This window comes from Sylvia atricapilla, chromosome 3 (genome assembly GCF_009819655.1).
Source record: "Sylvia atricapilla isolate bSylAtr1 chromosome 3, bSylAtr1.pri, whole genome shotgun sequence".
Classification (NCBI taxonomy): Eukaryota; Metazoa; Chordata; class Aves; order Passeriformes; family Sylviidae; genus Sylvia; species Sylvia atricapilla.
The window spans coordinates 16,355,176-16,378,948 of record NC_089142.1 but is presented as its reverse complement, the minus strand read 5'-3'; the positions used below and the strand labels follow the sequence as shown (position 1 = coordinate 16,378,948).

The 23,773-nt window shown below is 38.9% G+C and overlaps 1 protein-coding gene across 9 annotated transcripts in view; it reads left to right on the top strand.

The window, feature by feature from the left end:
• RNF144A (ring finger protein 144A) overlaps positions 1-23,773 on the top strand; it is a 62,768-nt gene that overhangs the window by 26,850 nt on the left and 12,145 nt on the right. For 6 of the 9 annotated variants that reach the window (XM_066314844.1, XM_066314839.1, XM_066314840.1 and 3 more), the window contains 3 exons: positions 7,928-8,073; positions 22,774-22,878; positions 23,080-23,140. In XM_066314844.1, the coding sequence (XP_066170941.1) occupies positions 7,939-8,073; positions 22,774-22,878; positions 23,080-23,140 (301 nt within the window). In that variant the 5' untranslated portion in view covers positions 7,928-7,938. Of the gene's footprint in view, positions 1-7,927; positions 8,074-8,436; positions 8,498-10,411; positions 10,467-22,773; positions 22,879-23,079; positions 23,141-23,773 lie in introns of those variants that run through there. The other 3 variants (XM_066314845.1, XM_066314846.1, XM_066314847.1) reach the window with 3 other exon arrangements.

Genomic DNA, 23,773 nt, shown 5'->3' with positions numbered 1-23,773 from the left:
TCCAGAAATTCCTAGACCAACTACTCAAAAACAAAGTAGTTGTTTTTGAGTGGGTGGTCTAGGAATTTCTGGAAAATAATAAGGTGCTTCCCTGGAGAGCAAAGGAATTGTCTGTGACCTTATTACTGTGGTCTTTACAAGCTAGGACACTTCAGTCTTGAGTGATTTCTGACTGCCAGATAGTGTTGAGGCATTTTTGTGGTTGTGCTTAGGTTACAACTGACTTTAAGATCAGTCTCTTTTAGATTGGCTTAATCTTGGCTCACTTTAAGACCTCTTCTATGTGCAGCTGATATTCCCTTCTCTAAAATACTCAGCACTTAAACATTTTGACTGTTAGTAATTCAACATGTGGCTGCCTACAGTTTTGTATAGGTTTAATTGTTGCTGCAGTAATTCACAGATGGTGCCTTGGTGTTGGTCTCAGTATTCAAAGGCAGTAGTTGACTGCAGTGAAGTTTATGGAAGTTTTTAATAAGGATCCAATAGGTTCATGACTCTTAAAGTGAGAAAATGAGACGGGCAGGCTCATTCTCTCTAGACCAAAATGTGTTGCATTCCTGCCAGTTTCAGGTCCAGTTGATAAACCAGGTCTACAGTGTCCTGACTTTCCTCATATGTTATGTGGGATGGAGTTTTCCTATCCAGCAGAGATGAGAGTGCTTTTAAAAGGCATATCATCTTGACCTTGCTGTTTGAAATTATCTTAAGCCTTGTGCCTGTGGCTGCTGAGAGTGCTCTGAGGTGTGCAGAGGATCTAGGACTCCAGTACTGGGAAATGGCACGGTGCAAGGACTTCCCAGCTTTTGCCTGAGGTCATCTGCTGCTCCAATGCTTTTATAATCTCTTGGATTGCAAACATTGATTAGACACATGAATTCTCAGCAATGTTCTTTAGTAGTTTCACACCTGTTCTTTTGTTCATGTTGTCTTTAGGGATTACTGAGTGGTTGAGTCATATTGCAATGGGATTCCACTTCAATTGTTATTTTACTCTGTATAACAAAGTACGCTACTTCTGGGAAGAGCTGGGAAGTTGATCTATTTCAGCTATTTTCTCCAGATTTCTCCCATCTTTCCTATGTTTTTTATTGTCTTACTTATTACATCATTTCTCTTTTTATTAAATCCTTTTTCTTACCTTTGACTCTTCCAGTTCTTTCCCTTCTGCCTGTTTGCCTTTCCCATCTGCAGAGCTTTCAGATGAAATTGAGTGATTTTCTTAGTTTCTTTGAAATGTTTTCACCCTTGCCTACAGGATCTGAATAACAGCCTCACCCAGTTTATTTCAGGTTGCTGCTGTTTGGCAGTGCTACAAGAAGCCACAGTGGCACCAGTGCTGGTGACAAACATAGGAAAATGCAAGGTCAGGAAAGTCTTTGGCTCTGTCACATTCAGTGGCTATATTTTTTTGGACTATACGCAAGGATCTAGCTCTCTGGGGCACTTTGCATGGACAGTTTACGGCATGTCTATTTGTAGTATTCTTTTGAAGAAGGAATTTTAACAACTTCTTGTTGTGTGTTTGTTGCCGTAAAATCTTTATCTCTCTACCCACCCATGTATTTGATGGGCAGTGTTCTCATAATCCATAATCTAGAAGCTGTCAATTGCTTTTTTATCTTCAAAATCTTTCATGGTCTGTGCAGTAATCAAACTACATTGTCTAAGGTTTTGGCAGGGGTGGTTGCTGTGTATAATACACTGATTTCTCTAGAAAAGAAACAAATAAAATTACCCAGGTATTTAGCAAAGAAGTTGGTATGTGGTTTGGTTGTTTTTTTTGTTTTTTTTTTTACTTTTAAATGCCCTAATGGTGTTATTTCCCTGGAGCAATCCACTTGATTTATTTTGTTTTGCATTCAATGTTACTGTTTAGATACCTTTTATTAGTGAAGATTCACATTTTCTCTTTTTTTTTCTTGGCATTGGAATGTTTCGATGCAATCTTTATACATGCACATATTTATACAGCTATATCTATACACATATTCATGTGTGTGTATATATAGGTTTTATATATATATATTTAAAATATAGGATTTTATCAGTCAGGGAGGTAAAGCAAAGAAACATAGTGGTTATTTATGAGTGGACTGAAGTCCCTGGAATAATTGTTTCAACTCAAAGATCTTGTTTCCCGTGTGCTTTATTGTCCAGGAGACTGAAGTTGCTGGCAGTGCTCTAAAACTTATAGGTGGTCTTTTATCTCTTCTGAGCTTGGGCCCTGGAATAGCTTGAAGATAAGAACCTGGAGAGGTTGAAGTTGGTGATTAGTCTGTGTAGGGACTTAAAGGCTAGGTCTGAAGAGTTTATAATAGATAATGTGTTGACATGACTTTCTTCACTACTCTTTAGTGTAAGTTGAAGTTTCCTACATGTTGAAAAGAGTTATGCCTATAAACAGTAACCTGTTATACTGCTGGAATAAAGAATGTGGCTTTAGTGGTTGGGATTGTCTGGAATTCAAAGGATGATACTGATCTGCTGGACTTGTACAGTTAATTGTGGATCAGGTTTATGATTGAGCCTGGAGACCTGGTAGGCATTTGACAGGTTGACAGGATTTAAGAACCTGAGGAAGGCAGGGATCAAAACTCTGAATTTAGTCATCTCTAAACATCCAGTCTTGTGTTAGTTTGACTGACACTTATCAGAGAGAGATTCTGCTTTACCAGGCAGTTAGTTCTGTGAAGATGAAGACATGGAGAGACAGTTCCTGCAGTGATAGATGCCAGTAACTGTGCTTGGTAAGTGAGAGATACTAAGTCTGTCTGCCAGCTTGTTTTACTGCAAAATCTACCTGTTGGGTGGATGTAATAATTAATTTGTTCTATAAGGCGACTTTAAAATGACCTTATCTGTGATATACTTGCATAATTAAAACCGGTGCTACAAACACAGAGGAGTTGCAAAGTGGTCAGTTATATTGTGTAGGCTTCTTTCACATCATCCTTCTGAGGATCTTTGGAAAAGCCTAGGAACAATGAAAAATGGCATCAAGTTCCAGTCTGACAGAGGAATAGCAAATGATGCAAGCTTCAGGACTGTTGCTGAATGCCCCTTGCCCCCAGCCTGGATCATGGAGGGTAGTCCCTGCTGCCATGAGGATACAGCTCATAGCTGTGGGATCACATGCCATGAACCATAGCTGTGGCTGCAGAGGAAGGCTCAAAGTTGAAAATATTGACTTAAAAGATGTGGCAGGCAGTGCCAGTTCCAGGGTGCACTGTGTAGTAGCCTTTCTGCAGATGTCTGCACTTAAGACATCTCTGGGCTTCTTTCTTGTAAGTAAAAATCTGTAGTTTTTTGTATTTATTTATATTTTTTATAAATGTTAATTGTATAAACATCTAGTATAGAAACATATTTCATATATTAAATACATACAATTGTATAGACAGATGTTTGACTTTATATGGGAGAAAATGTCTGTATTATATATTTTTAACCTGTAAATACATCTACACAATACTAAAACTGTACTATAGCAGATGTCTGATTTCATCTAGTAGCCTGTATTACTTTAATTAGAGTTGTTTTGATAAAGGACAAGAAGATTGAGAGAATTTTAAATCCCATTTAAGTCCCTTCCTTTGATTTCTAAAAGAGCTGCTTTTCATCATGTCAATAAATTTAGATTAAGTTAACTCCTTAAGGCAGATGACTTAAGTGTACATGATTAACTGTCTCTCTGGTAGGAGAGGGGACTGAAGTCCTTAATTTAGAAATTAAACTCATCCCTGACATAAAGCTGAAATTGAGATTCTGCTGAAATCTCTATTTTGAATCTTCCTTGGTGGAAAAGAGCCACCAGCTAGTGTGCTGCATGTGACTTATATTCAACCCTATTTTCTAGTCACTCTTCTCACATAGGCAGTCATGTATCCTAAGTGTTGATGATGCAATTGCTGTTTAAGTGTACAATGCTGTGAAATACTTGACTAGTGTGCAAAAGAAAAAATCATATTGTTTTATGATTTCTTGAATGACTTGTATTCAAGAAGGTTACATTATTTCCTGCATTCATAGAAGTTTTCACAGTATTTCTGTTTCACTGTTTTCTGCAACTCTGAGGCATAAAAAGAATTGTTCTATTCTTGACTTACTAGAGGTCATCAGCCACGTGTTCTCACTAGAAAATGTAGTCTGTGTAGGTGGACCAAAAACTGAGGGATTACTGTTCAGAAATACAGTTCATGCTCACTTAATTCATTAGTTGTTCTTCAGAAATAATGAGTTTCCTTTTCATTCCATGCACGTCTCTGGGAATGCCTAAGAGTCACGTTCATCTATATTAATGTGTTATTACAGTAAGAAGACTTCAGTCACTTCTCTTTATGCAGAGGTTCCCTTTCTGTGTGGACATGCACATGATTGAAGAATTAAACAGTCATTAGTCAGGTTAATTATTTATGACAAGACTGCTTTGAACAAACTCTTACTACGGCTATTTCCTAAGCTTCTGACTTCCAGTTTGCTTTGGGATGCTGTCCCAGAAAATCATGTGCTATCTTACAAATTCAGTATTACCAGATACGGACCACAGTCAGCAAAAATATGTAAGTGAGACTGACCTTGATTGCAGTAGAATTGGGAGTCTGAACTGATGACCAACTTCTCTTCTGATTTTCTGTGCCTCTGATTTGGTGTATCTGCTGTCAATATTGATGTTTGGACTGAGTTTGGTAAACAACACAATCTCCAGGGAGCTATGTATTTGGTGTGCTAAAGTCTATTGAACTGTAGTTCTGCACCTTCACTAGCTGTATTTCTTGGGACTTCTTAGTAAATAGCCAAACCACTGGGCAAAATTTTCTACCGTCTGTTTGTGCAACTAGTGCTGTCATTCTACACAATGACACACCAAGATGCTTTTCAATCTCTTGTTCTATATTGTATCTAGAAATCTTTTTAGCTACCTTGTCTTTCTTGCCGTTACCATTCTCCCTGAACTATTTCACATAGAAAGCATGAGAATACAATCTGAAGCCGTAAGAGGCCACAGTTGTGGAACAGTAGGAGTTTTAATCTGGTTTTGACAGAAGGTATTTGTTTTTTTTTTCTCTTACAAGTTTGTTTGGTTTTATGCTTTTTAAAAAAAGCTTTCTTAAGCATTGGGATATAAACATAGAAGTTTATTATTTAGGTGCAGCATCGTGCTGGGTAATCATGAAACAAGGCCTAGTCCATGCTTTGAAAAGCTTCATTCTCTGTTCCTTTACAAGGGTACTCAGGAGAGATGATCCAGTGGGGTGTGGAGGCTTTTTGTACAAGCTTTTTTAGGCTTGGTGGCAAATTTCTTGGTCCTTGCTTTAATGGCATAGTGATATTGTGTCCTCCCCTTTCCCCATAATGAATGTAAAGCTTCTTTATTAAAAGGTGTTTGGCAAGGAGGGGAGAACAGGAATGGCTCTGCTACCATTTGAGGCTGAATTCAGCTTTTGCTCAGTTATCACCATGGCTGAATTCAGCATGGATTACATGCCAGCTGTATGGGGCAGCTAATTCCTGCTGGTCTGTTGAAAGCCAACTTGAAAGGCATTATAATTTGATTCATTCTTACTTTGCAGAAGGAAAAGAAGAGAAATATTTCCCAGTGAGGTGTTATTGCAGTATAGTTGTTCTGCAAAAGTGGAGTTGCCACAGTGATACCAGTAAGCCTCTGTCAAATATCCTAGAAAACAAGGGCAAGCCTTGTGTAAGCCTTGGGGCTGAAAGCTTGATTATTTTCTCTTTGTTGTCACTTATTGTGCCACACTGAGTATATATATATATATATATGTGTATATATATATATCTAAATTTACTTTTTTTTCCCTGAATTGACCCATGTCATATATTTGGTGAACTTTAGTCTGAATTGTGTCAGATTCTACATATTAGCCATAAAGTGTGCTAAGATTTTGGTCTGCCTGACGTATGCAAGTGCATTCTTAACATAAATCTGTCCTTTGCTGTTAATTCCTCAGTTTCATCTACCTTCAACCATAAGTATCAGATATGCAATAAACTAGTTAGGGTAATCAAATAACTAATAGCACACAGTTCAGAAGTGTTTGGTCACTACTTCTCTAACACCTCATTAGTCTCTCTGTAAATGTCAGGCAAACGAAAGTTTGGAAGAAGAAAGTTGGTTTTGCTAGTAATTTGTGTGAACTGAAAAAGTAGTGGTGAAGTAAAGAAGCAGTCTAGCAGCCTTAGAAATCATGGGGTTTGTTCATATCACCATGTCAGACTTTCACGTTGAGGTCTCTGAAAAGACTGCACAGCACAAGTTGTATTTGGTGAGGTGGAGCCATTATTCATGTGCTGCTCTGTGGGGCTGTTCCATTTGTTTCCTTTGAAACAGTGTGAAGTTTGTGTGCGGGCTTTCAGAGGATGTGCTCTAGAGCAGCTCTGGAAATGGGGTCTCTTAACCTTAATTCTCTCCCCCCTTCTTTTCCCTGTTGACTGCACTAAAAAAATCTCTTGGTGGTACATATGTACATCATAAAAAGCATCTTCTAATGAGTTGGACTGAATGGGAGAGCTGACAAAATCTTTGTTTCAGAAATGTTAGGGCCCTTGGTGGAGTCACGCCCACAATCAATTGAATATCAAAGACTTGGGACTTCAAAGAAATATTTGTGAAGTCTGCATGTGATTTCTTGGGGGATAAAAAGCCCGTTTTTCTTGAACATATGCCTAAATCTAGTCTAGTGAGCATTAATTTGTTGCAGTTCTGGAGGTCTTGCGAAGTTCACAGATATGATTTAAAATTAGCAGTTCCTGCATGGGGTAGTGGAGGCAGAAGGGAAAAGAACCAAACAAAAACCAACCCGAATAAACCGTAACCATGATTTGAATAATGTAACTACTGGTGTGATGATGGTAAGGACCCACCTAATTTTGGGAAAGAGAGAAAGGCATAATAATGTGAACTTCTCAGCACCTTGGAATGTAAATTTTCTATGCTTGGAAAGTCATTGTCCCAGTGATAAAACATTACTAGTAAACATGTTAAGATTTGATATTTTCCATAAGTTACCCTAGATGTTTTGGGGGAGTGTGTGGGTTTTTGTTTTGTTTTTCTTCATGTAAAATTCATAAATTAACTTTCCTCTTTGTGGGAATTCATTTCTTATGTTCAAGGTTTTCTTTCTGCTTAGTCAGTTGACAGCATACCATCTGGGCCCCAGTGCCTAGGATAAAGATGCTCTGCACGATCCTATCATATCACTGTCTTGAGGGTGATATATAGGTTATTATAGCCTCTTCTTATAGCTCACTTTGTGCTCTTATTTGCCCCAGCTGGTTGTTGCTGCAACAAAGCTAACAAAGCTGTGCTCTCAGCATATCGAGAGGGTTGGAGGAAAATGCAGGCTAAAACTTGCAGTGTACTCAAAATATTTATTGTTCTTTCTAAAATTAACAGCAAACTGATTGATCTGTCATGCTCCTGGGAACAAAAATATCTGGCTCTGTGAGTTGAAATATCATACTGGAAAAGGGCATAGTAAATGCCTGGCTTATGAAAGACCTTTTGAGTCTTGCCTGGGTAGCTGAGGTCATGAGTAAAATTTAATGTTAGTGAGAGAGCTTGTAATTAGTGATGAAAATCACAGGAACTGGAAACTTTTGCATTTGTAATGTGCAACAAAAGCCTGTGACCTAGGGGTATTCCTGCTTGCCTTCATATGTTTAGTGTGTTATGTGTGGGGTCATTTTTCCTTCTGCTTTCTTATATGCAAATTCTGTCAGGCAGAGGATATAAAAGGGAATGCAAATACTGGCACTGTCATGTTAACTACTGTTGGTTAGTTAGGTGTTTGGAAAAAAATACCAACAGGCAGTAGCTGACAATGTGATTTCCAATGGCAGAAATGTACTGAGTATCAATATAAGGAAATAATGAAGTATCTTTACTTTTTGTGATGTTCTTCAGACTGCTCTGCAATGACTACAGCAAGATACAGGCCTACCTGGGACTTGGTACTTGACCCATTAGTGTCCTGTAAGCTCTGCCTTGGCGAATACCCCGTGGAGCAGATGACAACAATAGCACAATGCCAATGCATCTTCTGTACCCTGGTGAGTTTGTGTTCTTGATCAGACATAAAAATACAAGACATAGGTATAGCTGCAGAAATAGTGTGTTTCTGCTGGGTGTGACTCACCCTGAAGTACTGATCTTGAAGTGGAAATAAATACTGTTACTGTGTACTTGACACAAAACCTAGGAAGTAAACCTTTGTTTTCCTGTAATAAAAAGAAAATAAATTACCCAGCACTTCAGTATACTGTATAGTTATCCCCTTACCAAGGTTATTCACACTTTCTCCTTTATCTGTCAGTGGCTTGGATCTGGCGGTAGTTTTGGTGCCCCTTATAAAAAATATCTTCTAATGAGCTGGACTGAGTGGGAGGGCTGACAAAATCATCACTTTCTTTCAGAAATGTTAGGGACCTTGGTGGAGTCATGCCCACAACTAATTGAATATCAAAGACTATTTGGGTTAGTTTCATGATTGATTGGGTTTTTGTTGGGTGCTGAGGTGTTTGTGGTTTGGTTGGTTTTTTCCTGTTGTGGTTTTTTGTTTGGTTGGTTGTTTTTTTTGTTTATTTGTTCGTTTTTTAACTTTAGAAGAGATTAGAGTCTTTCAGTGTAAAGGGATCACTTCAACCATGATCTGGTCCAGCTGCATGGTCACTTCATGGCTCATCAAAAGCTAAGGCATTGTCCAAATACCTCATAAACACTGCTCTAGGAAGCTGCTTGCAATGTTTGGTCACTCTCTGTAAAGAAATGCTTCTTTATGTCCAGTGTGAACCTCTCCTGGTGCAGCTTCGAATCATTCCCACGTGTCCTGTCAGTGGATACTGGGGGGAAGAGCTCAGCAGCTCCCTTTCTACTTTCCTTCCTCAAGAAGCTTTACAGAGCAGTGAGGTCACCCCTCAGTCTCATTCTCTCCAAACTAGACAAACTTAAGATTCTCAGCCACTCCTCACAGGACACTCCTTCCAGCTCTTTCACCAGCTTTGTTCTCCTCTGGAGATGCATCCAAGGACCTTCACATCCTTCCTAACTGGTGAGGCCCAGAACTCCACCCAGTGCTGAGAGTGAGGCTGCACCAGCTCTGAACACAGCAGGACAATCACCTCTTTTGACCAGCTGATGGGTTTGGTGATCCTGGGATGGGCTTTGCCCTCCTGGCTGCTGGGCACTGCTGACTCACCCAGCACCCCAGCTCCCTTTCTGCAGGGCTGTCCTCCAGCCACTCCTCTACTAATTCATACTTGTGCTTGGTATTACTCCATCTCTGGTGCAGAATCTTGCAATTCAACTTGTTAAATTTCATGCAGTCATTTCCCTGCTCCAGTTTATCTAGATCCCTCTGCAAGGTATCTTTCCCCTCAACAGAATCAGTAGAAATTCTCAGTTTTGTATCATCATCACATGTGCTAATGGTACTTCTGATTCCTGGGTCCAAACAGTTGATAAACATATTGAACACAACTGACACTAGGGCTGAGCTCTGAGGAACAGTGCACGTGACTCACTGGTTGCCAAACAAATGCAGTCCCTTTCACTGCAACCCTTGGAGCCCAGTTTTTCTCTCAGAGCACATCTCACAGCTGGACAGCTTGTGCAAAAGGGTGCTGAGAGAGACAGTATCAAAAGCCTTATTTAAATCCAGAGAAACTACATCCACTCCCTAATCCTTAATTCCAGGTGGATGACCTTGTCATAGAAGGTTATCAAATTAGTTAAGCAGTCTTCCTCTTTTTGATTCCCTGTTGATGGTGCCTGATGATTGCATTGTTCTTTAAATGCCTTTCAGTAGTACCCAGCATAGCCATGCACACACTTGTGACTAGAAAAGTATTTAATGTATTGCAGGTTTTAATTTCATGGATTCATAACAGGTTTCTATTACCATACTGTACAAATGCTTACCTGGAATAATCTTATCAGTTAAATACAAAACACTGGGGAACATGTATTATTTCACAAAGAACATCATCATCACAGTTAATGGATGTTGCTAGTTCAGAAACAGAGGAAGCTATTAGTCAGTTTTCATCTCTAATACTGAATTTAAATTAAAATTTTAGTTTATTAAATTTTGCAGTGGATGCAATTGCACCAAAAATCTTGTAATGATGGTTCAGCAGAGGAAAAATTGCAGTATTATTAGTAAGAATAGAACTTGTTGGATACACAATGTTCAGAATTTAACTTCCCAAGACTTTATGATATGGTATTATAGACTCAGACATGGGATTGGGTGACGTTTTTTTTTTATTAAATTTGAAAGTCCTTTTCAGCAAAGCTTTTTTGGTGTGTGTTTTTAATATTAAAGATCAAGGATTTTATTTAGTTTTTTTGGGTTTTTTTTCATGGAAATACTACTTTTTTTTTTAATAGTAGATTTCTGTTTCCTGCTGATTATTGAAAATATAGGAGGCAGCCAGTGGAACAGGTAGGTCTTCTGTGAAAGAAATGTTTACTCAAGCTTGCAAAAGCACATAAAATAATAGGTTTCATGAAGAAGAGAGTAATAGGCTTCATGAAAACTGTTCTCTTCTGTTCTAGTACTTACAGCTCAGTGTTGTGTTTCTCCCTGGTGCTTGAATGCAGAAAATATTTAAATGTCATTTTCAATAACATTTCCATGGCAGCAGAAAGACTGGGTTACCAAATATCCTTTTTCATCTTCACCTTGTTCCTGCTGATGTTTACTGCCATCTCTGATCTTCTTATTTTTTTGTTAGAATGTGGTTGCTGACTCTTAGTGCTATTTTGAAAGATATAACCAGTTAGAGGCATCAGATATATAACCTTTACTGATAACCTGTTCTTAGCAGCTGATACAGTAATCTCACTAGTGACATGGAATTTGTATTTTGAACTCTGTTCAGGTGGAATCATCAGCCAGTTTTTACTACTTGCATTTGATTGTCTTGAATAGTTCGTTCAGCTTTCTTCTGTTTAAAGAAATTTTTGTAGTTTGTCTGCCTCTTGTTTGCCACTTATAAGCTTTGTACAGTGACATTTGAGTGCCCTGAAAAAATTATTTATCCTAAAGCTTTCCCATGAATTAACAGGTAGTACTACCCTTGCTTTCCTTGATGATGGTGAGAGAAGTATTAAGAATCAATCCAAATAAATGCAAGAGGCAAAAGCTATAAACCTGTTACAGCCCAGATCTTCATCTGAAACCCAAGGCCTTCATCTCTACCTTTGGGCCAGGCCGAAAGCTGTTAAATTGCTAAAGAAAATACTCCCATGAGTCTGGCAAGATTGTTTGGCCTATTGATAGTCATTAGGGAAGTGTGTGATAGATGTACGCAGAATCTTCCACTGGTGTTCCTTCAGCAGTGATTTTCAGAAACACCAGGGACACTGCATATGAATTGTGCTTTGTAAATGGCCAAGCAATCAAAACGAGTAGCCTTTTTTACTCAAGATTTTGTATGGAGTCTGTGTACAGTAGATGCAGTTCATCTCTGCTTTGTTCTTGTTTGAGTAATGTATAGATTTGTTCAGACTTCTTTTTTATAAATGAACAGAGATAACTGATTGTCTTTCCAGAAATATGAGCAAAAAAGAGAAAGGGAAATCCGTGTAAGTGTGAGGGCTACTTTTGCCACAGCTTTTACCACTAGCTCTAGCCTTTCTGTCTAAATCACAGCAAGCTGAAACAACATGAGTGTATATTACAAAGAGATCTTTCAAGTGCAGTACTACTGGTATGTTGACAGCATTTGGATCAGTGTACAGGTCTCTGAATCCAATATTTCTGTCTGCAAGTCTTGACTCTTTATAATCATAGAAGTGCTGTAGTAAAGATTGTCTCTTCCTGACACTTGTACAGTGGCACAGCATTTCTATTCAGAGAGATAGAATGGGGACAGTGTTTCCATTTGCTTTCTGGCAGAGCTGTGCATGGATTAAATAGAGCAGACTGCCACTCCTCTGCTGATAAGGCATAGGCGCTACAATTTCCCATAGTATTATTTTGCCAGTTAGTACAATACTCCATTATTGTTTTTATCATTGTGATCATTAATGCCCAGACAATGGTGTGAGCTCTCAAGTTTTGCATATCTCATCCATTAGGAGTGTTACAAGAATGTATTTTCTCTGGTACCTCAAGCAAATCTGTTGTTGGATTGCTTGAGGTACCAGAGGAACAAAAGTCTAAAGGATAGAGAAAAAAAACAAGATACCTGCTGTTAGCTTTTTGTTTGTTTTTCTCTGTATTATCAAGGAGCAAGCCAGCATCTCTCTTCTTAGAATCATGTTAACAATAGGACCAGTCTTAATTGTGCTTGTGTAATTTTGGACCAAAACACATAAATATATTTTTATTAAAATTTTCCCCATTTAATAGCACACAGTACATAGCTAACAACCTTAAATTTTAAGATAGTCACTTAGCAGTTGCTTGCCTCAGAAGAAGTAATTGATTCTGCATGTTTTCTTCAGAAAGCTTTATATTTAGAGAAGGAAAAAGTGAGTAAAGCCGAGAACACCACTTCTTTTTCCTTTAATTTTTTTGATAACATTTGCTGCACTAAATTTTTTCATTTACTAGTTAGCCTCTGCCTTTTTAAGGGGATTATGCAAGACAAGCAGAAAGCAATTTTATCCAATTTGTGTCTGAAATTCTGATTGTCTTGTAATCTGTCATGAAATTCATGTGTCTTAATGGACAGGATGTTTCTTTGATGTGTTACCAGTTGTATGTGTGGAAGTCACAACAGGTTTTTTGCAGTTGATATTCTTGCATGGAATTCAAGCAGTTAGTTACTTGAATGTTTTCTGGTTCAGGCTTTACATATAGATCTCTGTAGATAAATACTGTATAATTAATATATATATATATATAAAAACACACATAGATGTGTGTTCCAAGTGCAGTGATGCCTCTATTACTCAAGACAGGCTAAGCTCCTTTTAACCTCGCATTAGATTATTCAGTTCCCTTCAAGATATTAGGCACTACTGATCATTCTGGTACCAATGGATTCATTGCTTACTTTTCTCAAGTTTAAAACAAAAGTCTGTCACATAGGCAGTCCAAGCAAGCAAATGTGTAGAAGAAATATGAAACATGACAGAAAACTTGTCTTTGATGAAAAAATTCGATTACTCCTCTGTAGTGTACCTTGTTACTGATAGAAGGGGAAACCATAGTCAGGTACATGAAAGAGAAGACCACCAGCAGTTAGAAAATAACAAAACCAAGGTTAAGACTTGTCTTCCGTTTCATATTTGTACTTTCTTTTTGGTCAGATATACGCGTGTGGATCAACTTATTGTTTGAAACTAACACTGCTTCGTAGATACTCATACTATGATTCCTGCCCCTAAGCTCTACCTTAAGCACTTGAGCCAGCTGATTAATCTTACACCTTTAGGTGTCCCTCTATCCCAAGTAGCTTGACAGTAGGATAGTGGCAAACTTCTGTTATCACTAGCCCTTTTTAAACAGGCTTACTGGATTTACCTAATCATGATTAGTTATATGGGTCTGTTTAATTCAAATCATTCTGCTATTTGAGCTACCTTATAGGCTGATGATCAGCCAGGCAAGTATTATCCTGCCTATAACTGGTATCTGGCACCCTTTTTTTTTTTTTTTTTTTTTTTTTCCTTGTTGTCATGCTTTACTGGAAGCACATGGAGCTTCACTGAGTTGAAGGACAGAAACACAAGTGATTTGCTTAGTGTTAACCCTCACTCCAAATGAGTCAGAGGCAGCGTCAGCCACTCCTTCCTCCAGGGCATGGCAGACGCCAAGAGCAGAGTGGATGGGAGCAGGGGGGCTTGGCTGCTTTCCTGGTCCTGTGTCATTTGTCTCTGCTTGCCAAAAGAAGCCTACCTTAGCAGGGCAGAACTGTGCTGACACCAGGCTGCTCTTCACCTCTACCAAAGGGGATGCCATACTTGCTTGGAGACAGGAGGAAAAGGGAAACCTAGCGGCTTGTGAGGTTTTATAGAGTTCAAGGTCCTTCTTAGCAGCTGTAATGTTTCCCTGTTTCCCACCACCAAAGCGTAGAGCTTGCTGCTTGAGCTCACATACCCCAGCCTTAGCAGAGAACTGAAACTAATCTTGACACCTGATGTGTCAATAGAGGCTTCACTGTGTGTTTGCATAGCAGTTCACATGGCTGCAAGCCTTGACCTTACAGGTGGTGGGATGACAGAACTCCCTGCTTTAATAAGCAGGAACCGTGGAACCCTGGGTGAAAACTCAACTTGATCCACAGCCTACAGGTCTCTCCTCTCCTGTGTGATGTCACTAAATGAGGTTAATGTTATCTGTCTTCATCAGGGTGTTGGGAAAACTAGCTGATTTTGATTTGCATAGGGTTTTGCATGTGAAAAGGGAAGGCCCTTTGTTTGCTGCAGGTGTATTTTCCTCCCACTCAGAATTGCTATTTCTGTTCTGTAATAGAATAAACTTCTCTCAAACTGAATTTTTGTGGTGTTTTTGCCTTCTGAATATTTGATTTTCATCCCACATATGTTGGCATTTGAAAATAAATTTATTTTTGTAAAGTTTACTCTGTTGTTTTTACCAATTGCAGCCCTAAATAGATGAGAACAAAAAGTTTATGCAAGGTAATAGAGGGATAAAAATCCATAATGAAAAAAGTTTACACATACATCCACTTTAAATACCGATTCAAAGATGAAGAGGTATCACAAGGTATTATCCTTGTCCCATTTGGCCATTTTCTGCTGTCTACTGCTGTGCTTGATACTTCTGAAGAAAAAATGTTCAAATTCTATAAATTTTATAGTACACAGCCATAAATTAGTGTGTATATAAAAAAACAAGCCCATCACTTCAAAGGCTAGGCAGCTGTAAGTCTGTGTTGCCTTTTCTTCTTTTTTCAAGATACTCAGCTGGAAAAAGGCACTTGTTTTTCCTCTGCTTTTAGTTCTGATGCTTGGTCTTGCTTGTGGCTTCTGCAGCCATTGATTGCTGTGTCTCAAAGGCTGTTTGCCATGTCCTGACATTTCTCAAGCTGAAGTAGTCGTCAGGGTTGTGATATTTGGGTGTACTTGTCAGAAGGGATTTGGACAGAGCTAGAACCAATACAGCAAATTCTGCCCAGCTGTCCACAGGATGAATCAACAGCCATCACTGCACTAACTACAGCAGCATTTGCAAAGGGTGAGTGCTTGCTCCTGCTAGGATAAGGCCAGTTCCCATAGTAAGATTACCCTGGCTGCTGGGAGCACAAGGACTCTTGGACAGCAATAATTTTTACAGCTCAGGAAAAAAATGCTCAGATGGTTTGTCCTCAAACATGGCAACACATGTGTTGTGTTTATCTTTCCCAGCCCTCATCCTGTTTGGCCGTCATCCACAGGCAAGATTATGTGATCGCATTTATACTGACAATACAGTCTATAACAGGATTACAGAACAGCTGATGGAGTCTTTAAGCATTGATAGTGTGATGGGGAAAAAGACATTTACCCTTGGCAATTTCCAACAAAAAGTATCTTAAAAATAGGCCAAGTTTTGGGAAGATAGAGGCAGAAAACCTGTCAAACAGAGAGAGAGTTTGCTTGCCAAATTGCTTGCCACTTTGGGTAAAACATGTATGAGCTGTGATGTTACCTATCTCTGGTCCTGGTCAAAATATCTCTCTCTGTGTATCTTGTTCTCAGCATAAAGCTTTAGATATTTCCCTGTTGTGGAGCTCTGGAGTGCCTTGCAGGTGCTTGTCTTGGAGTCAAGGCTTGGTATCCTTCTGTAGCAGAACTTTTGTCCCTGTAACAAAACAAAAGATTTAAAGGCTAAATATGCAAGACAGTTCTCTGTTGCTGCTTGAAATATCTGAAATACTGCGTGTCAAGATAAGTGAATTTTTTCTTCCTGTGATTTATTCTTAAGATGATAAATTAGGGTCAATAAAATTTGAGTTGAAACAGTGAAGATTTCTTTGCAAGTAGATATTTTTTTTCTGAGAAGATATCTATAGAAGTGGAAATTATTTAATTTCAAAGTATTATCACAAACATTAAACACTTCTGATGTACGTCTGTCTCAGATCTAGGTGGTTTGTGAAGTTGAGTATAGCTCATGCTTGTGGATTTGGTCAGTATAGCTGACAGTTTATCTAATAAAGAAAAAAAATTCACACCCACAGTCATGCATATGCCTCAAACAGATCTCTGTGAATTAAGTGTGCATAAATATTTTCCAATTTGTCGCTCGTCAACTAAGTAGGATTAGGGTGATATTAAAAAGCTAGATTGTGGATCTACTGTAGTGAATTGGGCACATGGGAGCAGCAGTGCAAGGATGGTTCCAAGTTGAGCCTGTTATTAAACAACAATAGATTTGAGGCAGGATTATAACTACTTTACACAAAAAGCCATGTAGTAAATTTGAAAGAAGCTTAAAACCTCTCTGACTAACCTACCATTCTTTTTCTTTTCTTGCACATGTTTTGTGTGCTGTAAGTACACCATGGAAATTTTTCAGAAAGTAATTTTCTTTTTCCATAAAACACTAAGTTTAAAATTATATTGCTCTTATGACTGGAGTGTTGGAATGGAAGGATACAGGCTCTTTGGGAAGGACAGGCAGAAGAAATGAAGTGGAGGTGTCACCCTGTATGTCAGTAACCAGCTGGAGGATGTGGAGCTATGCTTGGGGATGGGTAAGGAGATGATCAAAAGCTTATGGGTCAGGATGAAAGGGAGGGCAGGGACAGGTAACTTTATGATGGGGTTTGTTGCTACAGGGAGTCCAACCAGGAGGCCATACAAGAAAATTGGAGGAACTTTATAAATAAAGGCATGTAGTGATTGGGCAAGTGGTAATAGCTTCAAACTGAAAAAGAGCTGGTTTCAATACTAGGATGGAATTCTTTACTATGTTGGTGGTGAGGCACTGGACAGGTTACCCAGAGAAGTTGTGAATGCTGCATCGCTGGAAGTGTTCAAGGCCACTTTGGATAAAGCTCTGAGCAACCTGGTGTAGTGGAAAGTGTCCCTGCCTATGGCAAAAGGGTTGGAACTAGATCTTTGAGATCTGTCCTAACCTAAGCTATGCAATGATTCTGTAATTTGTCCTATTACTGGATGAGCGTTACTGTTTCTTTAAGAAGTATGCACCAAAATATTTTAAAGGGGTAGTATATGATAGTTATATATGACCCCTCTTTCAGGAATAGGGAAGGCTCTAGCCTTGTTGTGTCATTCTTCTTTCTTCTTCAGAGTACACCCCAGATGCAGGCTGCTTGTTTTAGGGGAGTTTTTCTTCTTGAAATTGTTCAGGTTTGTCTAAATGGAAAGTATTTTTAGAAAATCATATTCAGGTAAAAGCTCCCTACCAGAGTGAATTTGCTATTTGAACAAAAGGAAGGGGAGCTATTATTCCAAGAGTATTAGTCTTCACCTGAGACATAGACACTGAGATTTTTTTGTAGGAAAGAAATTCACTCAGTCTCAACACATGCTGTCTCCCCCTGCCCCAGTGAGTGTTTGCACACTGCATCACTGTAATCTGAAGCTAAAATAGGACATTACATCACGTTACCTGAAAGATTTACAGGCAGTTTGTCTGTGAGTATAAATTCTACGTATTCACCAGACTGACTGCAGAATTGCCTTAGGGGAATTAGCACAGAGCACTAGAATAATCTTGGTATTGCACTGTCTTATGGAAGGAAAAGCTATTACCTTATTAGAATTCATTTTAAAGCAATGTAAAGAAAAAAATCCCAATATGCAGAGCATAAAAATACTACAAATGTAGCTGATGCTGTAGTGGTTCTGGTCATCTGTGTAGTCCTATAACATGAATTTTGAGCTTTGGCTTAGTATCCTGTTAACATAAAAGCAACCCATAGACCAAACTGTAAATTTTTAGCTACAAGACATGAAATGAGTGCTTCTCACTCAATCTCTTTCATGTTCTTCATCCAGAAGAATCTTCTTATCCCATAATGCAATGCCCAAAGGGATCTCTGCATGTACCTACCCTGTTGTCACTTGTAACATGGATCACAAAATACCAACAAGCTTCTTCTGAGTCTTCATGTGCTTGAATGCAAGTTTATGTAATTATATATGCGTGTGTGTATTTATGTATATATATTTTTAGATGTTTGTCTAATCCTGGTTTGCAGATGGTATAGAATTTGAGACTTGCAATTTAGTCTGCATGTTAATAATTATCCTATTTGAAAGCATTTTCAGCTTAAGCTTTAAAAAATCTCCCTTGTTGAAAAGCATGTCAGCTCTTCCTTGTGTTTCTGAAGTGCAGTGTAAACTCCTAGTGATTGTCTGCCCAAACTGCAGGGTTATCTCCAGGGTTAATATTTGTGCACAATAGCAACTGCCTTTGCCCACCTTTAATATTTATTACTACTAAATACCTTGTAAAGAAAAAATTCCCTTTCTTTCTTAGAACTTGGTAAATGCTAAAAAGAATTCTTCTTTTTATTATCCCCCTCTTTCAATTTTATCAGTGCATGTGTTTTGGTTTTTTAAAAATTGTTTTCCAGTACCAGCATGTGATGATTCTGCATGTAGTGCACACTTCATTTGGTGATGGCTCTGGTCTAGTGCCAGCACTAAAATACATTTGAAGTTGTAAGAAATAAATCAAGTGATGTAGTGATGATATATGTGGCTCTTGTCATGTGTTTTTGGCCTTTCCAAATCCATGGACTTATTTAAAAATTTCCCGTATGATTTGGCACTTGTATCTGCAGCATTAGTGTAGTCAGAAGTCTACATTTTAACAAATTCCACTTATCAGCTGCTGAGAAAATAATGCAGGATAATATTTTTGTCTGCCTAACTCAGAAGGTGACATCTTGAAAAACCATTCCTTGTTTGCTGCAACAGTAGCAATGACATGTTCTTAAAAATAAATTATTTATAACTTTCCCAAACCATCCCCAAGTGTTTTTAATTATGTGCTTTTTGTATCCTAAAATGACGTCAGGCACCAAGTGAACACATTTTTTCTGTCAAAATAGATGGTAGATAAGTGTTGACCCCCATGTAAACAGTGGAAGTCAAGATTCCTTTTTTGGAATTATGATGGGGTTTATTTGGGGTTTGATGTCAGGAGAAATAAATCAAAGTACTAACATCAGAAGCAAGCATGATTACTCCTGGAATTCTTTTAAAAGAACAAACCAAAAATTTTGCTGTGGCCTGTGCAGGTTTGTTAGAGCTAAATGCAGCAGAGCAAGATTATGTATTATGGTTTTGAAATTAGGCAAAAAAATAAGCATTTTTGATTCTTCCATAGGGTATGCTGATCTTTGTAACATTAAACAAAAAGATATGCAGCTCTAAAACCATGGCACATCAGTGGTCGCTGTACATACCTTGCTGTGTGGCACAGTCCTTGATGTATTGAGGCTAGAACTACGACACATCTTGCTGAGCTTTAAATACTGCACTGTGTTTGGCAGCTTCAGAAAGGAAGTCATCCCTTTATTAGTCATCTGTCTCTGAGGCAACAGAAAAAAAAGCATTCCCAATTTATATAGGCTTATAGTAAAACTGCTGCTGAATTGGGCTCTCAGTTGATCTCTGTGAGGGAACGGATCTGGGCCAAAACTCCTCAAAATGGATGTGCTCTGCCTTTTGTCATGGGGACAGCAAATGCCTGTAGGATTCATGGATTACCAGGTGACAGAAAAAGTTATGCACACATCTGAAAGGACAACAGCCATGGAAAGAGGGCAGAGCAGGGATGCACAAGGAGAATGCATGCAGAGGGAACAATACAGGAGTAGTGCTCAGGGGAGCTAACTGGTCTCTTTTGACATGCATCCATTAGAGGAATAATAAAGATGTTCCTCAGCATATTTGTTTTAAGTGGATCAGTGTACTCTTGTGACCTTACTTCAATCTCAGCCCTTAGGTATCTAATTTCAGCTCCTGTTTTCTCCGAGAAAAGTTAGGTAATACATTTCATTTTGAAGGTTCTTTGGGGTCACCTACACTCCCACATTTTTTGTTCATGCTATAGAGGACTTTATTGCCTTAATGGAAAGACTACGAAGATACTTTCTTTCAGCATTTGATCAAGTTGCATAGAAAATTTGCAAAAAGTTGTCATCTTTTGGTAATTGTTTTTCAATTAATTTTTCATAGTATATGATTGAATATCTAATCCTGCTTTATTTTGTTGGTTGCGTGCTGCTGCATTTCTGGTATTGCAGCCAGTCTTATAGAAGTTGCACATCTTGTGTCTGCTCTCAGGAGAAGCCATGGGTAGCCTGTGCATCAAATTCTCTTGCAACCACTTTGGGTTCCTCTTTCTCCACCTGAGGAGTCTTGGGAGTCTTGAGTGGATAGCGTGTCTTATCCTCAGCCTATTTTCCAGCAATAGTTTGTAGCCGTGAGGCGTTTCTCAGAAGGTGAAGCATGATAAGTGCACTTGGCTGTGCTGATTTTGAGAAGGCAGCAGCCAGTGCCCCTTCAGGGGAAGGGAAGGGCCATGGACACTGCTCATGACAGGAATGAGCTGTGTCATTTCTTGGAAAATGAGAGGAAAGGGAAGCAAATGGAATAGGCTTTGGCAATAGTCCTAAACAGATTTAGGAGGAGAATTAGCCACATTAATGATTAATGATAGCAAAGCTCATTCAGCTTGAAAAGTACTTTCTTTAAGTGCTAAGTGCTGGCATTAAAAATGTATGCTATTTTATTTTAATCCACACTTGGTGTCTGCAAATGGAGAGGAAAGGGAAGAGCCAGCAGTGTCATTATAGTAGCACTAATACCTCACTACAGCTGAAATCACAGCTTGCCAAGGCACACAGCCTAGGGTCTGGGTCTTGCAGAGCTCAGCCTGTCATAGTTAGTGATACAGGTTCTCTTGAAGTGTTCCACAACCTGTCCTGCAGAGCTCCAAGGGAAGGCCTGGAAACCTTCTGCAAGTCAAACATGCACTAAATGAACAGTTGTCCTCATTAAATCCCTGCTCAGGAAGACAAAGACTATGTGTAGTCTGTCACACATGGATTTCTTTGCACTATTAAAGATTTTATAAATATCAATTATCTGTTCTCTGGGGTTTTCTTCCAAAAAATTGACCTGCTTTCTGTAATGCTAGGGAGACACTGAGAAAGGGAGCTCTAAGAGAAATGATTTGTTGTGCAATCAAGGTGGTGGCAATGTGCCACCAGAAATGTGGTGGACCAGAGCAGCAGAGATTGTGTGGGAAGGAAGTACAGTCTTTGCTGCAATCAGGCTATGAGAGGTAAAATCTAGAATAATTTGTTAATAGAGGTGTCTGAAAGGAGCTGAATAGACAAATTGAGAGGGAGAAGAGAAAGAGAACTTTAACAGTTTGAACTTCAGCAGTTACAAACCACATGCCTGAGGGTTAGGCTAGAAAGTGCTTGTTGATGGGCTATTTGATTTCACAGAGTGAAGGGAGAAGCAGTTTTAATGCTCTGACCTGAAGTTAGGCCACCAGCCTTGGCATAGTCAATGCACCCTTTGCCTTCCCAGGCTGGTGGTGAGTCAGCAGCTGCATACCTTTTGCAAATGTCTGGAAATGGTTACTGAAATCCTTGTTTTGCCAGTTTGCTGCAGAGTGTATAATCCTTCTTGCCTCCCACACAGCTGGGTGCTGAGCTGGTTTGGTATCTTCATTTCACTCTGCTGTTGGTCTAGCTTCACTCTTTATTCACACACCTGCAAACAGAGGGTTAGGGATGTCATTCTGTACTTGTCTCCAGTTTGCTTATGCCAGCTGAGCACACAGGCCGGGTGAGAACATGACAGGGTCTCCCATCCACTGGGAAGCAGACCCTCATCTGCTCTTTCTGTCTAGTGTTGAGCAGGTAGAAGCTGCATGGTAGCAGCAGAGAGCAAGGTTTCTTCATCACTCCCTTGTCTTCTCAACAGACACCTATGCATTAGCTCTCAGCTTGATGTAGGAAGGATGGGGGTGGAGGAGAGTTGTTGCTCATCAAGAATAACAAGGTTAAACTTAATTTGCCTTTGGTCAAAAATATCTATTTTTCTTCTCTGCCTTGTTAATAGCAGTGCTGTGCACTGTTGTATTAGAGGCTACATGTGCAGTTATGAGTTGGGTAAAATGCTGTGGTTGCTAGGAAAGAAAAGTATTAGTATTACCAATATTTACTGTTTGGTCCCCATGGAAACTATAATTCTTCAGGGAGTCCTAATTGTCACATTTTTTCTTTTTATGGAGAAGTTACTTCTTTAACCATGAAGTTCAGATAGTTGTTTTCCAAGAATAGATGGCAAGATGCACAACTCTCTTTGTATTCTAGTAAGCTTGACATATGTCTGTCTATGAGGAATTACTGCTTGCTCAGCTATGTTGTTGTGGCTTCCAGTCATACAAAGATCTTTATAGCGGGGTTAATTGAATTGTATCATGGAGGTGTTTTATTATTTTTTCTGCCTCTGCTTCCTCTTTGATTTGTTCTTTCCACCATTGTTATTTTTTAATTTGCTGCATATTTTAAATTGATGAAGAGCTACTTGGTTAATTTTGATTTAAGTGATCTTAGATTTTTTTTTCAACCTAAATGGTCCTGTGATTTGATGCAGAAGTGAGCTTGCTGTTTTCTACTTAGAGGTATAACTGTGGCAAAAGCTATGAATGTGGCTCATGGCTGTAAAAAGGACACTGCTACCTGTTCTTTCGAAGTTTGAGTTCTTCAAATTTTCAGATGAAAGTTGTTAAAATACTGAGTGATTTATCCTTGGCAGAATAGTTAACTCAGTGTTTGGCTCTCTTTCAGTGCCTAAAACAGTATGTGGAACTTCTGATCAAAGAAGGTCTAGAAACAGCAATTAGCTGCCCTGATGCTGCCTGCCCAAAGCGAGGTCATCTGCAAGAAAATGAGGTACACTCTCCCTGCTCAGAGGATGTTTTCCTTTTCTTTCTTTTTCTTAAATGTGTCTTGTTTTTTATGTTGCAGCTTCCATTTTTGACAACATATGTTTTTATTAATTCTTCAGATGTCAAATTCTCTGTCTTTGTTTAAAATTGCTTAGATTATTACTGTTCCTAACTGAAATTTTTATTCTTTTCCTTCTTTTAACAGATTGAGTGCATGGTTGCATCAGAAATCATGCAAAGGTATAAGAAGCTACAGTTTGAAAGAGGTAACATGTGAAATACTACCCATTGAAGGCTGTGAGAATGGGTTTGTTCCAGAGCAATCCTATAAATCAGAATCTCTGTATATGTTCTTGCTGTAGCATTGTGTGTTAATTGCATGGTCATCAGATAGGAAAACCCCAAAACCTAAAAAATAATTGTTTCCCTTTTTGCCTGCATGATTCCCAGAACTGCAGCACTCGGGGAATAAACTAAGGAAAGAAAATTGCTATGTATTATATTCCTAAGTAAATAAGGGAGGGAGTGATTTCTATTTTGAGCTTTGCTGTTTAAGTTGACTACTAGTATTGTAGGGGCTGGAGGGAAATACTGACATCTTTCGCAGAGCTAGGATTGTCTCCTGGGTTAGCATTTTGTACAGAATTAATGGGAGGTTCTGTGTGTAATGATACAAACACATTAAGAATATAAGCTGACTGTGTTCCTGTGGAGATGTGGAATGGTGTGGCCAGAGAGAACTTACAGTAAAGTTTTGCTGAGGGCAGGACCCAGCCTAGAAACCACTGCAATCATTGGTGATTCAATGGGCTTTGAAACATGAAATGACTTATCTGTAAGGAGTCTTCAGAAAAGGGATGAAACTATTTTATGCTGTTGTTAGGCATGTGGTTACATTA